Source organism: Cyprinodon tularosa, unplaced genomic scaffold, assembly GCF_016077235.1.
Source record: "Cyprinodon tularosa strain WSP-4 unplaced genomic scaffold, ASM1607723v1 ctg985, whole genome shotgun sequence".
In the NCBI taxonomy this organism is placed as follows: Eukaryota; Metazoa; Chordata; class Actinopteri; order Cyprinodontiformes; family Cyprinodontidae; genus Cyprinodon; species Cyprinodon tularosa.
The window spans coordinates 75,755-89,865 of record NW_024039768.1 but is presented as its reverse complement, the minus strand read 5'-3'; the positions used below and the strand labels follow the sequence as shown (position 1 = coordinate 89,865).

The following is a 14,111-nucleotide window of genomic DNA, read 5'->3' as shown; positions in this document are numbered from 1 at the left end:
GAAGGTTCCTCTGATGGTCAGTAACTGCTCTGCAGCTGAAGGTTCCTCTGATGGTCAGTAACTGCTCTGCTGCTGAAGGTTCCTCTGATGGTCAGTAACTGCTCTGCTGCTGAAGGTTCCTCTGATGGTCAGTAACTGCTCTGCTCTGCTGCTGAAGGTTCCTCTGATGGTCAGTAACTGCTCTGCTGCTGAAGGTTCCTCTGATGGTCAGTAACTGCTCTGCTGCTGAAGGTTCCTCTGATAATTTCCCTCAGTGTGAACATGGAGTGGAATAATGACTGCTGCTGATCCTCCAGCAGGAGGAACATGAATCAGTCCGTCTCACTGGGGTTAAGTGGGGGTCACATAGATCTATACACTGATTCTGGGCAGATAGAAACCCATTAAAGTGGGCTGAGGTGTAGATGGAGACAGGAGATTGGAGCACATTCTGTGTTATTGCTTCAAATCAGGGTTAAACCATCGATGTTTCTCTAAGGAACGGAGAGGAAGTCTGATCCAGCAGACAGAGCCGCTCTTTAAACTGATGACCAGAATGGACCCTGCAGGGTTCTGATTCTGGTTTTATAGCTCTGGGAGGGAATATACTCCTACTCTCTCCTTTTGACAATATCAAACATTTACAGTGTTAAACTGTAAATATTTTCATAATAAAAGTATTATTAATACATAATTTATTATAATATTTAGTATTTTTGTACATGTTGAATAAAGCGTTGAGTGAAGCACAGGGTTCCTGATTCTGATCTTTCCATGTCTGAACAACACAGATCCGGTTCTTTCCAGTGAGACCCAGACCACCAGGCTCTGTGGTCCACCTGGACCATCAGAGGAACCTGAGTCCCAGATTAATCTTTTCACATGTGACCTGAACGGCCAGGTCACAGTCACCTGAACCTCATTAATACTCAACAAAGGCCACTAATCTGCATCTCGCTTCACAGAAGCAGGAAGAAAAAACATCCATCATGGCGGATCTTTATTTTCCACATTTTTTGAAAAGGTTGAGTGTGAATTAAAAGAGATTCAGCAGAATGTTCTCCTGTTGATGTTGAATTAATATTTCCATCAGATGTTTCTCCTCTTGCCTCCATCACTTGTTCTCATTTACTGCTTCGGATTAAATGATATTTCTTTTTAGTTTGTTATTATTTTCATTGTTTTGAAGTTGTTTTTCTTGTGAGGAGAGAACTAGATGATGATGATGATGATCAAGCAGGGGAAGGTTTCTCCCAGGAAGGACCTGCTTTTATCCAGCTATGCTGCTGCAGGTGACTGATCACCGCCCCCAATAAACCTGCCCCCCCTTTAATACGTTTTAAACTTCTCCTTTGAAGTCTGATAGTAAAGGATGGGGGACAGAAAGGTCCAGGTAGACATTCAGCGAGTCTCATTCTCCATCTGTGTCTTCTCTCCTCTTGTGTTTATTGATTATTATTATCATTAAACCCTAACAGGTTCTGGGTTCGAGTCCCACTCCCACACACTGCCACTCTGGGTCCCTGAGCAAGACCCTTAACCCCCCACTGCTCCCCAAGGGGATGGGTTAAAGGATTACTCCAGTGTGAGATCAATAAAGTTAAAATATTATTATTATTATGACCTTCCTCCTCCTCATCCTCATCCTGTCTTCTCATATTAGATGCACTCAGTTTTTACGCAGAGCGACCGACTGTGAAACCAGGAGGCAGCTCTTTATTCCTGCAGCTCTCCATCATTCGCTCCTCCTATCATCCTCCCTTTTATTCTGTAAAGATGGAGGGAGGTGGAGACGCTGAATAGTGAGTTCTTGGCGTCCCTCCAGCTCCCATTTTCAACAACTGGGGACATTTTAATGGTCTCTGCCAGTGAGCACGCTCAGAGATGAATGTAGGAATGTTTCTGCATTTATATTTCTGTCTGCGACTGTTTGCTCAGCGCTGCGCGGCGCACCATCTAAATAAATTCATCAGATGATGAAGTCAGAGGAACGTGTTTGCCTTCCTCCTGGGAGAATGGGAATTATTGCAAATGAAATGGCGGAGAAGACCGGAAGGAGGTGCTGGAATAAGGAGGAACATAAAAAGCAGGAAGTAAACCTCCCTGTGTCACACGATGAAGAGCCGAGCAGGACAGGAGAATCATGTGACGAAGGTCACATCAGAACATCTCAGAGCTGCTCCAGCTCCAGCAGCTCTGTCACCTGGACCTTCTGGGCAGCTTCTCTCCAGCAAACAACCCACAGAACAAGGAGAAGGTCAGGAGGCAGCAAGGAGATCAGAGGAGAATCAGAGGAGGAGGGACGGCAGGTTGCACGCCGCAGAAGGAGCTGAAGGTTAGAGGAGGTGATGATTCCATCACTCATTTCCTCCCATGAGGTTCTGCTGGTTCCATAATCAGACAGGAGATCGAGTTTGCTCATCAGCATCAGCTCAGATCTTCTGGTTTAGGTTCTCCTCGCATTTACTAACATCTTCAGTGGATTTGAACTTGCAGCTCTTTGTTTTCAAACCCAGAAGATTCCAGGTTCCACCAAAGAGGAAGCAAAGTCCATCCTTCCTTCCTCCACAGCATCAGGAAGGAGAGGAGCAGCTTCGAGATGTTTCCAGGCGTGTTCCAGCAGAGTCCAGTCAGAAGAACAACAGTTTAACAGGAACCAAGGACCAACCAAGGACCAACCAAGGACCATCTAAGGACCAGCCAAGGAACAGCCAAGGGCCAACCAAGGACCATCTAAGGACCAGCCAAGGAACAGCCAAGGGCCAACCAAGGACCATCTAAGGACCAGCCAAGGACCAGCCAAGGACCAGCCAAGGACCAGCCAAGGACCAACCAAGGACCATCTAAGGACCAGCCAAGGACCAGCCAAGGACCAACCAAGGACCATCTAAGGACCAGCCAAGGACCAGCCAAGGACCAGCCAAGGACCATCTAAGGACCAGCCAAGGACCAGCCAAGGACCAGCCAAGGACCAGCCAAGGACCAGCCAAGGACCAGCCAAGGACCATCTAAGGACCAGCCAAGGACCAGCCAAGGACCAGCCAAGGACCAGCCAAGGACCAGCCAAGGATCAGCCAAGGACCAGCCAAGGACCAGCCAAGGACCAACCAAGGACCAGCCAAGGACCAGCCAAGGACCAACCAAGGACCATCTAAGGACCAGCCAAGGACCAGCCAAGGACCAACCAAGGACCAGCCAAGGACCAGCCAAGGACCAGCCAAGGACCAGCCAAGGACCAGCCAAGGACCAACCAAGGACCAGCCAAGGACCAGCCAAGGACCAGCCAAGGACCAACCAAGGACCAGCCAAGGACCAACCAATGACCAGCCAAGGACCAGCCAAGGACCAGCCAAGGACCAACCAAGGACCAGCCAAGGACCAACCAATGACCAGCCAAGGACCAGCCAAGGACCAGCCAAGGAAAGCAGGGAAATGTTGAATAGCTCATGCTGTATTTTTCCAGGACAACAAGGAAGGAAGGAACTCCCCACATGACGTGGAAGATATGATCCACAGTGTTACGTTCAAAATTGTAGGTTTATGATAAAGAAACTCTCTCTCTCTCACTCTACTCAGCAGAAGCCTTTTATTAGCAGATCATAACACATGGGTTGGGTTACAGAACAGTGTTCTTCTGACAAGGCAATTGATTGGGTCATAGGACAAAATGCTCCTCTTGATTGAATCACAGCAGGATGCAACAGTGTGACTTTGCCTCATGACCCAATGATTGAATCACAGGATAGCAGGATGCAGGTCACAAAATCTACGACCCTCTTGATGGATTCAGAGCACACAAATGTAGCATAATTTTATAATTATAACTCTAACACACAGTCATCCACCCATTTAAATTCAGCCACTAATTCCATGGTCTTTCCATGTAGACCCCAATGACTGAGGAAGTTGGAAGCGTTCCCACTGACAACATTAAAAAGGAGATAACTGAGGATGATGAAGCAGCAGAGGTTACAAACTCAGCAACTATAATTCTGCAGCTTGTCCAGAATCAAGAGGTAAAAGGAAGGTTTTAATGATAGCATAACAGAGCTGCTGAGGCTGTCGCTAGTCCAGAGACTAGCAGATTTCAGGTGCCCCATCCCAGTGGTCCCAGTCTGCTATCCAGTAACTCCAGCCCCCATCCTGCAGGCTGGAGCTCCCAAAGAAAAGCCTCAAAGTTCAGTTTTACATCAGCGTTGCTCAGCGCCTGAATGTTGAGGCGTTTGACGCCTCCAACGTTGCTGCGGCACGTCTGAGGACTGAATCACCGTGTGAAACCACACACACCGTTAGCATGACACACGCAGCACAAAGCACCCTTCACACCCCTCATGTTCACCACAGGAGAAAAACCACCAGGCTGATCTGCCGGACTCAGCCAGAAGCAGAGAAGTTCTACCTGAACCGGTTCCTCTGGGTCCCCTTCCTAAATCTGCTCAGTTATTGAAGCATCGCTAAAGGCTGAAAGCAAGAAGACGGAAGCTGCACAAACCAAAGCTCTGCTTCCTGTGGAGCTTCATCCTACCTTCACAGCTGCTGTGTCCCTCCTCGTAGCCCGCGCTGCAGCTGCACTTCCCGATGGGCACCAGCCACTCGCCCTCAGCGCTGCAGTGCATCCTGGGAGGGCTGTCCGTGTCCAACTCAGAGTTGTTGACACAGGCGCCGCGGACCTCCACCAGAGTGGCGAAGGCCGCCTCGGCCACCGTGTCGGGGAACACGGCCAGGTTCTGGACGGTTGCCAGGCAGCGTTTGTAGTAAACACGCACGGCCACCAGAGCGACGCAGGCGCCGACATCCTGGAAGGCCAGATGGAAGCCCTTCCTGTTCAGGTGGCCGATCTCTCGCACCTCAGTGTTCAGCTTCATCTTCCTCTCTCCTAGGTCGCCCTGAGTGAAGCTCTCATCTGCAGCGATGGTATCGATCTTGGTGTAGCGGTCCTCCCGTGTCACCCCATCCAGGTCCCGGTCCGACTCCACGTACAGAAGATTGAAGGTCTCCTTGCAGGTCCCGGCCACGCCGGGGATGCTGTTACAGTCACGCAGCGTGAACTGAAGCTCCACAAAAATGCGCTGTCCTCCTCGGCGGGTCACCCAGCCCGTCTGCAGCCAGTTGTTCTGCTGGGTGGGCTCCATCACATTGCACACCTGGTAGGTCCGGATAGGTTTGTACTTCTCGTCCACGCCGCTGATCTCCTCCCACTGAGAGATGAAGACAGCAGTGGGAAGGAAATTGTTAAACACGGCCTTAGAGACACCAAAGACACCTTTACTGTCAGCTTGGACTCAAACATTGATCTGCTCCTTATTTCAGCAAACAGAAAACAAACGGAGAGGAGATCCATCCGATACAGGCTTTAAACTTTTTTAAACTTATTCCTCAGTAAGAAATCCAAAAAGAATAATATTTCTGTTGTTCTTTGAGATTCATTGTTTTCATAAGCAGCAATGTGAACATCTGCACCTGTGGAAAAAACTAAAAATATCAAAGTTTTGTTAAAAACATTTCATCTAAAATCATCTGTATGTGACCAAAAAACAGAACCTAGAAAGGAGTTTATTCATCAGTGAAACGACCTGAACGACTGAAGCTCAGAAGAAGAACTGCTTCATGAGGATTTCTCATGAAGCAGCTGCCAGTGAGGACTGATGATCAGAGATCATGAGGTAATAAACTCCACTCCAATGCGTTGAGGAACCACAGCAGCTGGAAGGTGAACCTGCAGCTGACAGCAATATAATCAACCCACACCACCTGGAATGCATTTGTTGGCCCAAACGGCGCCTCTGCGTGCTGTTCATTTATTCCACATCCAATGTGTGTGTGCAGGCTGAGGTCAGGTGGGAAGCGTGTGACAAACTGTGATGGCAGAGGGCCATTCTTTAAAAAAAGCCCATTTGTCTTGCAGCCATAACTTATCACAAATGATATCGATCGACACGAAGGGGAACATTTATCTGCAGCAGCGGCCGTGTGGCTGTTTGGACCTGCCGTACACCAGCCCAGATTACAGCCATTGATTAATGGAGACGATAAGCTGTGAGGGGAGGCGAGGATCAGCTGTGAAGTGGAGCCTGCAGAGTGTGAGACGGAAGAATGAACAACTACAAGCAGACTTACTCCGTTGGGGGGATAAGAGGTCCAGCCGAGCTCTGCCTGTGTCTCCTTGGAGTTCAGCAGCACCACTGCAGGAGAAAAACACAGATAGAGAAAAAAGTAAACACATCAGAGGGAGGCTCCTTTAGGAGAAAAACTCAACATCCGTGAGGGCAGCAGGAAGCTGTCCGGTTTACTGCCTTAAATGGGAGTACTACGGTAAGTACGTCCAAATACTCTAAGACCCACAGTGTTCTGCTGGCTTTGGGGGCTCAGGGATTGGACCAGGCTCAGAAGGTTCTGGTTCCTGCCTGGTATGTTTGGGTGTCTCCTGCTTGGTACCAGCTGTAGGATCAAGGTGCCCTCCCTGCACTGATGCTGGATGCTTAAGGATTCTTTGTCAATTATGAGGCGTACCTAAAATTCCACAGCAGGACGGGTGAAAATACTACATATTAAACCAATTAAATAATAATTATAATATTTGAAAATAATAATCAATTAAACAGGCTGATTCTTCCTGGAATACTATCATGGTGTGGAATGGGGAAGCTGCTAGTTTCAGGACCACGGACAGAGAAACACAGCCAGTGCAAAACGTCCTGTAGAAGGAGGGCGTTTCAGGACCACGGACAGAGAAACACAGCCAGTGCCAAACGTCCTGTAGAAGGAGGGCGTTTCAGGACCACGGACAGAGAAACACAGCCAGTGCCAAACGTGCTGTAGAAGGAGGGCGTTTCAGGACCACGGACAGAGAAACACAGCCAGTGCCAAACGTGCTGTAGAAGGAGGGCGTTTCAGGACCACGGACAGAGAAACACAGCCGGTGCCAAACGTCCTGTAGAAGGAGGGCGTTTCAGGACCACGGACAGAGAAACACAGCCAGTGCCTAACGTGCTGTAGAAGGAGGACCGTTTCAGGACCACGGACAGAGAAACACAGCCAGTGCCTAACGTGCTGTAGAAGGAGGATCGTTTCAGGACCACGGACAGAGAAACACAGCCAGTGCCAAACGTCCTGTAGAAGGAGGGGCGTTTCAGGACCACGGACAGAGACGCTGCAACCCCATATCTGTAATCTAGATGGCTCATTCAGGACCACGAATAGTGAAAGATTTGGCTCCACTGAAACTTCTGCAGTAAAGAAACAGGAAGTGAAACTGCTCCAGAATGTAGACCAATGAGAACCAACAGAACTAAAGCTGGTTCTGGTGGAGGAGAAGTTTATAGTCATAGAACCAGACAACCTGACATCTGTTTGCTTTCACACTCCTCTGAATGTTTTTAAGAGTGAATAACTTCAGTCCTCTTCAACACCTGATGCACAAACAGTCCAGTCTGGTGTCGACAGACCATTACCTCGGTTCACAAATGCAGTGGTCATAATGTTATGACTGATCAGGTCAATAAGTTCTATGTTTCACTAACTCGTTGGACAGAACGCCTCCCAAACTGGGAATAGGGAACGTTGACACTGAGCCTGGTTCTGCTGGAGGTTTCTTCCTGTTCAAAGGGAGTTTTTCCTCTCCACTGTCGCTACAAGCATGCTTAGTGTGAGGGATTGCTGAAGAGTCAATGAGTCGATGCAATCAGCTGGTTTTCCTTAGATAGAAAACTTGGAATCAGTTTGATGATCTGGTTGAATTATCTCTATAAGGTGACCTGAGATGAGCTATAGAAATAAACTGAATAGAACTTAATTGAATCCTTCCTCACTAAAAGCGAAAATTTCAGCCCCGAGCTGCTTTGGCATCACAGTTTCTCCGTCCTCCACCATCATGGTCGTATTTTTGAGCAGCAGAGTCAGTTGCTTTGTACAAATCTGGTGAGTCAGGAGCTGCAATCTCACTGAGTCACATCTAACGACACAAATCTGTGGTGATGCATGTAAAGCAAGTTCAGGGTTGAAAATAAAGCTGTCAGTGTACCGACTGAGCTGACCCCTGGTGTCATCTCTGAGTCAGAGGGAGAAAGGCTGCTGCGACGGGACCCACAGAGACTGATAACAGCACAAGGACTTGTTCCTCCTCTTGGATCCGCTTGAAAAGGAGACAGAGGATCATTGGACAGAGTGCAGGGACCAGGAGAGATCCTTTAAACGCTTCACTTTTGGAGGTTAACACCAGCGGGCACCCAAAGCTCGGCTCTGTGGTTCACTGATAACAAGGAGGCATTTGGAGAAGATTAGAGAGTAAGAAGGCAGGGATGTTGGAGAAACACAGAGGCCGAAGGGAAAGAGAGGAGTAGAAAATAATCAGTGAAGGAGGCTGAAAGAGAAACATGAAAGGGAGACTAGAAAGAAAGAAGCTGGCAAAGGAGAGCAAGAAAAGAAAGAAGCGAAGCAAACAGATAATTCACAGAGGAATCAGTCAGACAGACATTCAGAGCTGCAGCTATGATCACTCTGTGAATACAGCAGCCCTGTAATCAAAGCCTCTTTCAGCACACTAATGGGTCTGCAGGGCCAGGAGGGCCCAGAAACACTGGGGGGGGGGGGGACAGGTGAGGGACGGGGGGAGGAACAGGTGAGGGACGGGGGGAGGAAAGCTGAAATAAAGAAAGAAAATGTTTTCTTTCCTCTCAATGAGCTCTGATCTGAAAAGCTCTTCACACATAATTGTCCTTCATTATGGAGACAAAGGAGGTCTGAGCTTCTTCCAATGAGCCTTTTTAACAAACACCTCAGGTTCTTCCTGGTCCCAACAGATGGTGGCGCTAGAGTTCGCTCTATGGCCTGCTCAGACTGGTTTTATTGGGACCGGCTGGAGCTGGAATCCTCCTCATTTCCAGAGACTTCCTCTCTGTGCTTTTGATGTGAATGAAATAATAAATAATAAAGAGACATTTCTGTCCAGCTCTGGAGCTTTGGACGGGGACAAACAGCAGCGGCTGGAAAGAAGCATTTCTAGATTCCATTCAGAGAAAACCTGAGATGTTAAAGCAGCAGAAACATAAAGCTGAAGATGTCCTTCAAACAGGAAGGGACGTAATGAGGATGTTTGCTTCTGCTTGCAGGTCATTCAGCTTTCATGATGTCTGCCTTTAAAATAGAACGACGGCTCAGGAAAGAAGAAGAAGGACTCTTTTCCTTTTCTGATGCGTTTTTAATCTAAAAGTTTAATATTGGAGGTTCTGTTAGATGAAGACAGAGTGGGTTCATTATCCAGAACCTGTGCTTGGAGCTTGGCTAGATCAGCTCCATGTTGGTCAGGGTAGTCCTCAGAAAGCAGATGGAGAAACAGAAGCCAAGAGATGCTGGACTAGAAGGGGTCAGTGAGGACATGGTCCACAGGATGATCTCCAGCAGGTCAGAGAAGGCCAGGGGTCAACGACAGGAAGGATTTCTAACATTAACATGACAGTTCTGGGCTCTAGAAATAAACACTTAGAGCAACCAGAAGCTGTAGCTCCCTCTGTCAGCGGGTGACTATGAACCCATCAGAGCGTTGGTTAGATGCTGAGAACAGATCAATCTGTGGATCATTTTCTACAAATGGTTAAAAACCAAAGTGAGGTAATAATCTTTGGACCAGAGGAGCAGAGATCCAGAGTTAGATCCCAGCTTCAGCCGCTGCAGCAGAAACCACTGATTATGGCTGAAACCAGGATGGACTCAGACCTGAACCTGCAGAGGCTCAGAAAGACCGTTACTGATCCAGATCACCTGAAGAACAGCTCCAGGATGATCAGCTGGATCTAGAAAAATATCTATAGCAGAACTGATCACTGCAACAGTGTCTTCATAGGTAGAACTAAGAAAGTAGATCAGACAGCTGATCCAGACGCTGCTGCCTGCGTCCTCACTAGAACTATAGAAAGTAGATCAGACAGCTGATCCAGACGCTGCTGCCTGCGTCCTCACTAGAACTATAGAAAGTAGATCAGACAGCTGATCCAGACGCTGCTGCCTGCGTCCTCACTAGAACTATAGAAAGTAGATCAGACAGCTGATCCAGACGCTGCTGCCTGCGTCCTCACTAGAACTATAGAAAGTAGATCAGACAGCTGATCCAGACGCTGCTGCCTGCGTCCTCACTAGAACTATAGAAAGTAGATCACATCAGCCCGGTTGTAAAGTCCTTTCACTGGCTCCCTGTAGCTCAGAGAATAGAATTTAAAATCCTTCTGTTAGTCTAGAAATCACTAAATAGACCAGCACCTCAATCCATAATAGATCTGTTGTCGGTGGATCTACCTCCCAGACCACTCAGGTCTTCTAGATCCAGCCTGCTCTGTCCACCCAGAACTAGAAGCAAACATGGAGAAGCAGCATCTATGCTCCACGGATCTGGAACAAACTCCCAGCAGCATCTATGCTCCACAGATCTGGAACAAACTCCCAGCAGCATCTATGCTCCACAGATCTGGAACAAACTCACAGCAGCATCTATGCTCCACAGATCTGGAACAAACTCACAGCAGCATCTATGCTCCACAGATCTGGAACTAACTCCCAGCAGCATCTATGCTCCACAGATCTGGAACAACCTCCCAGCAGCATCTATGCTCCACAGATCTGGAACTAATTCACAGCAGCATCTATGCTCCACAGATCTGGAACAAACTCCCAGCAGCATCTATGCTCCACAGATCTGGAACAAACTCCCAGCAGCATCTATGGTCCACAGATCTGGAACAAACTCACAGCAGCATCTATGCTCCACAGATCTGGAACAAACTCCCAGCAGCATCTATGCTCCACAGATCTGGAACAAACTCACAGCAGCATCTATGCTCCACAGATCTGGAACAAACTCACAGCAGCATCTATGCTCCACAGATCTGGAACAAACTCCCAGCAGCATCTATGCTCCACAGATCTGGAACAAACTCACAGCAGCATCTATGCTCCACAGATCTGGAACTAACTCCCAGCAGCATCTATGCTCCACAGATCTGGAACAACCTCCCAGCAGCATCTATGCTCCACAGATCTGGAACTAATTAACAGCAGCATCTATGCTCCACAGATCTGGAACAAACTCACAGCAGAATCTATGCTCCACAGATCTGGAACAACCTCCCAGCAGCATCTATGCTCCACAGATCTGGAACTAACTCCCAGCAGCATCTATGCTCCACAGATCTGGAACAAACTCACAGCAGCATATGTGGTCCACAGATCTGGAACAAACTCCCAGCAGCATCTATGGTCCCCAGATCTGGAACAAACTCACAGCAGCATCTATGCTCCACAGATCTGGAACAAACTCACAGCAGCATCTATGCTCCACAGATCTGGAACAAACTCACAGCAGAATCTATGCTCCACAGATCTGGAACTAACTCCCAGCAGCATCTATGGTCCACAGATCTGGAACAAACTCACAGCAGCATCTATGCTCCACAGATCTGGAACAAACTCACAGCAGAATCTATGCTCCACAGATCTGGAACAAACTCCCAGCAGCATCTATGGTCCACAGATCTGGAACAAACTCACAGCAGAATCTATGCTCCACAGATCTGGAACAAACTCCCAGCAGAATCTATGCTCCACGGATCTGGAACAAACTCACAGCAGCATCTATGGTCCACAGATCTGGACCAAACTCACAGCAGCATCTATGCTCCACAGATCTGGAACAAACTCACAGCAGAATCTATGCTCCACAGATCTGGAACAAACTCACAGCAGCATCTATGGTCCACAGATCTGGAACAACCTCCCAGCAGCATCTATGCTCCACAGATCTGGAACTAACTCACAGCAGCATCTATGGTCCACAGATCTGGAACAAACTCCCAGCAGCATCTATGCTCCACAGATCTGGAACAAACTCCCAGCAGCATCTATGCTCCACAGATCTGGAACAAACTCACAGCAGAATCTATGCTCCACAGATCTGGAACAAACTCCCAGCAGCATCTATGCTCCACAGATCTGGAACAAACTCACAGCAGAATCTATGCTCCACAGATCTGGAACAAACTCCCAGCAGCATCTATGCTCCACAGATCTGGAACAAACTCACAGCAGCATCTATGCTCCACAGATCTGGAACTAACTCCCAGCAGCATCTATGCTCCACAGATCTGGAACAAACTCACAGCAGCATCTATGCTCCACAGATCTGGAACAAACTCACAGCAGCATCTATGCTCCACAGATCTGGAACAAACTCACAGCAGCATCTATGCTCCACAGATCTGGAACTAACTCCCAGCAGAATCTATGCTCCACAGATCTGGAACAAACTCCCAGCAGCATCTATGCTCCACAGATCTGGAACTAACTCCCAGCAGCATCTATGCTCCACAGATCTGGAACAAACTCACAGCAGCATATGTGGTCCACAGATCTGGAACAAACTCACAGCAGAATCTAGTTTCCACAGACCCCCGGGGAACAAACCCCCCAGCGCATCTAGGGTTCCCAAAAATTTCGGGAAAACAAACTCCCAGCAGAAATCTTTTGCTCCACAGATCTGGAACAAACTCCCAGAAAGCATCTATGGTCCACAGATCTGGAAAAACCCCCCCAGCACTTTCTATGCTCCACAGATCTGGAAACAAACCACGGGAGGAAATCAAAGCCCCACAGATCTGGAACTAACTCCCGCAGCATTTTATGGTCCACAGATCGGGAAAAAAACCACGGCAGCTCTAGCTCCACAGATCGGGGAAAAAAACTCACGGCAGAATTTCTATGCCCCCAACAAAATCTGGAAACCAAACTCCCACAGCACCCTTTAAATGGTCCACAGAGGGGGAAACCCAAACCACAGAAAAATTTCTATGCTCCACAAAAATCTGGAACAAACTCCCAGAGAATCTATGCTCCACGGACCCGGAAAAAACTCACGGGCCAGCATCTATGCCCCCGGGATCGGGAACAAACCACAGCACATCTAGGCTCCCCCCCCCCCCAAATTTAAAAAAACCCCCCCCCAAAAAAAAAATGGGTAAAAAAGGGGGAAAAAAAAAAAAAAAAAAAGGGGGGGGGAAAAAATTGGGGGAAAAAAAGTAAAAAAAAATTAAAAAAATTTATTTGGGAAAAATATAGGAAAATTTTTTTTGTTAAAATTTTGGGAAAATAATTTTTTGATTTATATAAAAATTGGGAAATTTTTTTTGAAAATTTAAAAAAATTTTGTTTAAAAAATTGGAAGAAAATTGGGAAATTTTTGGTTAGGGAAATTTGGAAAAAAAAGGGAAAAGTTTAAATTTTTAAGGATTAAAAATAAGAGAATTTAAAACCCCAGGATTTTAAAAAATTAAAAAAAGATTTTGCTTCCCAAAATTTTAACAAACTCACGAAGAATATTCCCAAAATCTAACAAACCCCACCACATCTACTCCACAGATTTAACAAACCCCACGAAATCTAGGGTTTCCACAATCTAAAAAAACTCACACAAAATCTATCCCCCAAAAAATTCGGGAACAAATTTCACAAAGCATCTATGTTTCCACAGATCGGGAACTAATTTCCCAGCAGCATCTATGCTCCACGATCTGGAACAACCCCCCAGCACCCAATCTTGCTCCACAGATCGGAATAATTCAAAAGCAGAACAAAGCTCCAAATTTTTGGAAACCCAATTAACAGCAGCATCTATGCTCCAACAGATCGGGGAACAAACCAAGCAAAATCTATCTCCACAAAATTGGAACAACCTCCCACAGCACCCTATGCTCCCAAATCGGGAAAACTAACTCCCCAAGCAGCATCTATGCTCCACAGATCGGGAAACAAAATCACAGCGGGAAATTAGGGTTTCCACAGATTTTGGAAAAACTCCCAAACAGCATCTAGGGTTTCCACAGATCGGGAAAAAATCCCACCCAGCATCTTTTTCCCACGGGATCGGGGAAAAAAAACTCCCAGCGGGCTCTATGGTCCACGTTTTCGGGAAACAAACTCACCCCAGCATCAATGCTCCAAGATCGGGAAACAAATTTCCCCACCCCAGCATCTAGCTCCACAGATCTGGAACAAACTCAAGCAGCTTTCTATGCCCCCACAGACCCGGGAAACAAACTCCCAGCAGCATCTATGCCCCAGATCTGGAACAACTCCCGCACATCTAGCTCCAC

The 14,111-nt window shown here is 47.4% G+C and overlaps 1 protein-coding gene across 2 annotated transcripts in view; it reads right to left on the bottom strand.

Moving 5' to 3' along the window:
• The window catches only part of LOC119777173 (ephrin type-A receptor 7-like), a 107,344-nt gene that overhangs the window by 58,025 nt on the left and 35,208 nt on the right, over window positions 1-14,111 (bottom strand). For both annotated transcript variants that reach the window (XM_038275975.1, XM_038275974.1), the window contains exons 2-3: window positions 6,097-6,161; window positions 4,505-5,177 (exon numbers count right to left, since the gene is read on the bottom strand). In XM_038275975.1, coding sequence (XP_038131903.1) covers window positions 4,505-5,111 — 607 coding nt within the window. In that variant the 5' untranslated portion in view covers window positions 5,112-5,177; window positions 6,097-6,161. The remainder of the gene's footprint in view (window positions 1-4,504; window positions 5,178-6,096; window positions 6,162-14,111) is intronic.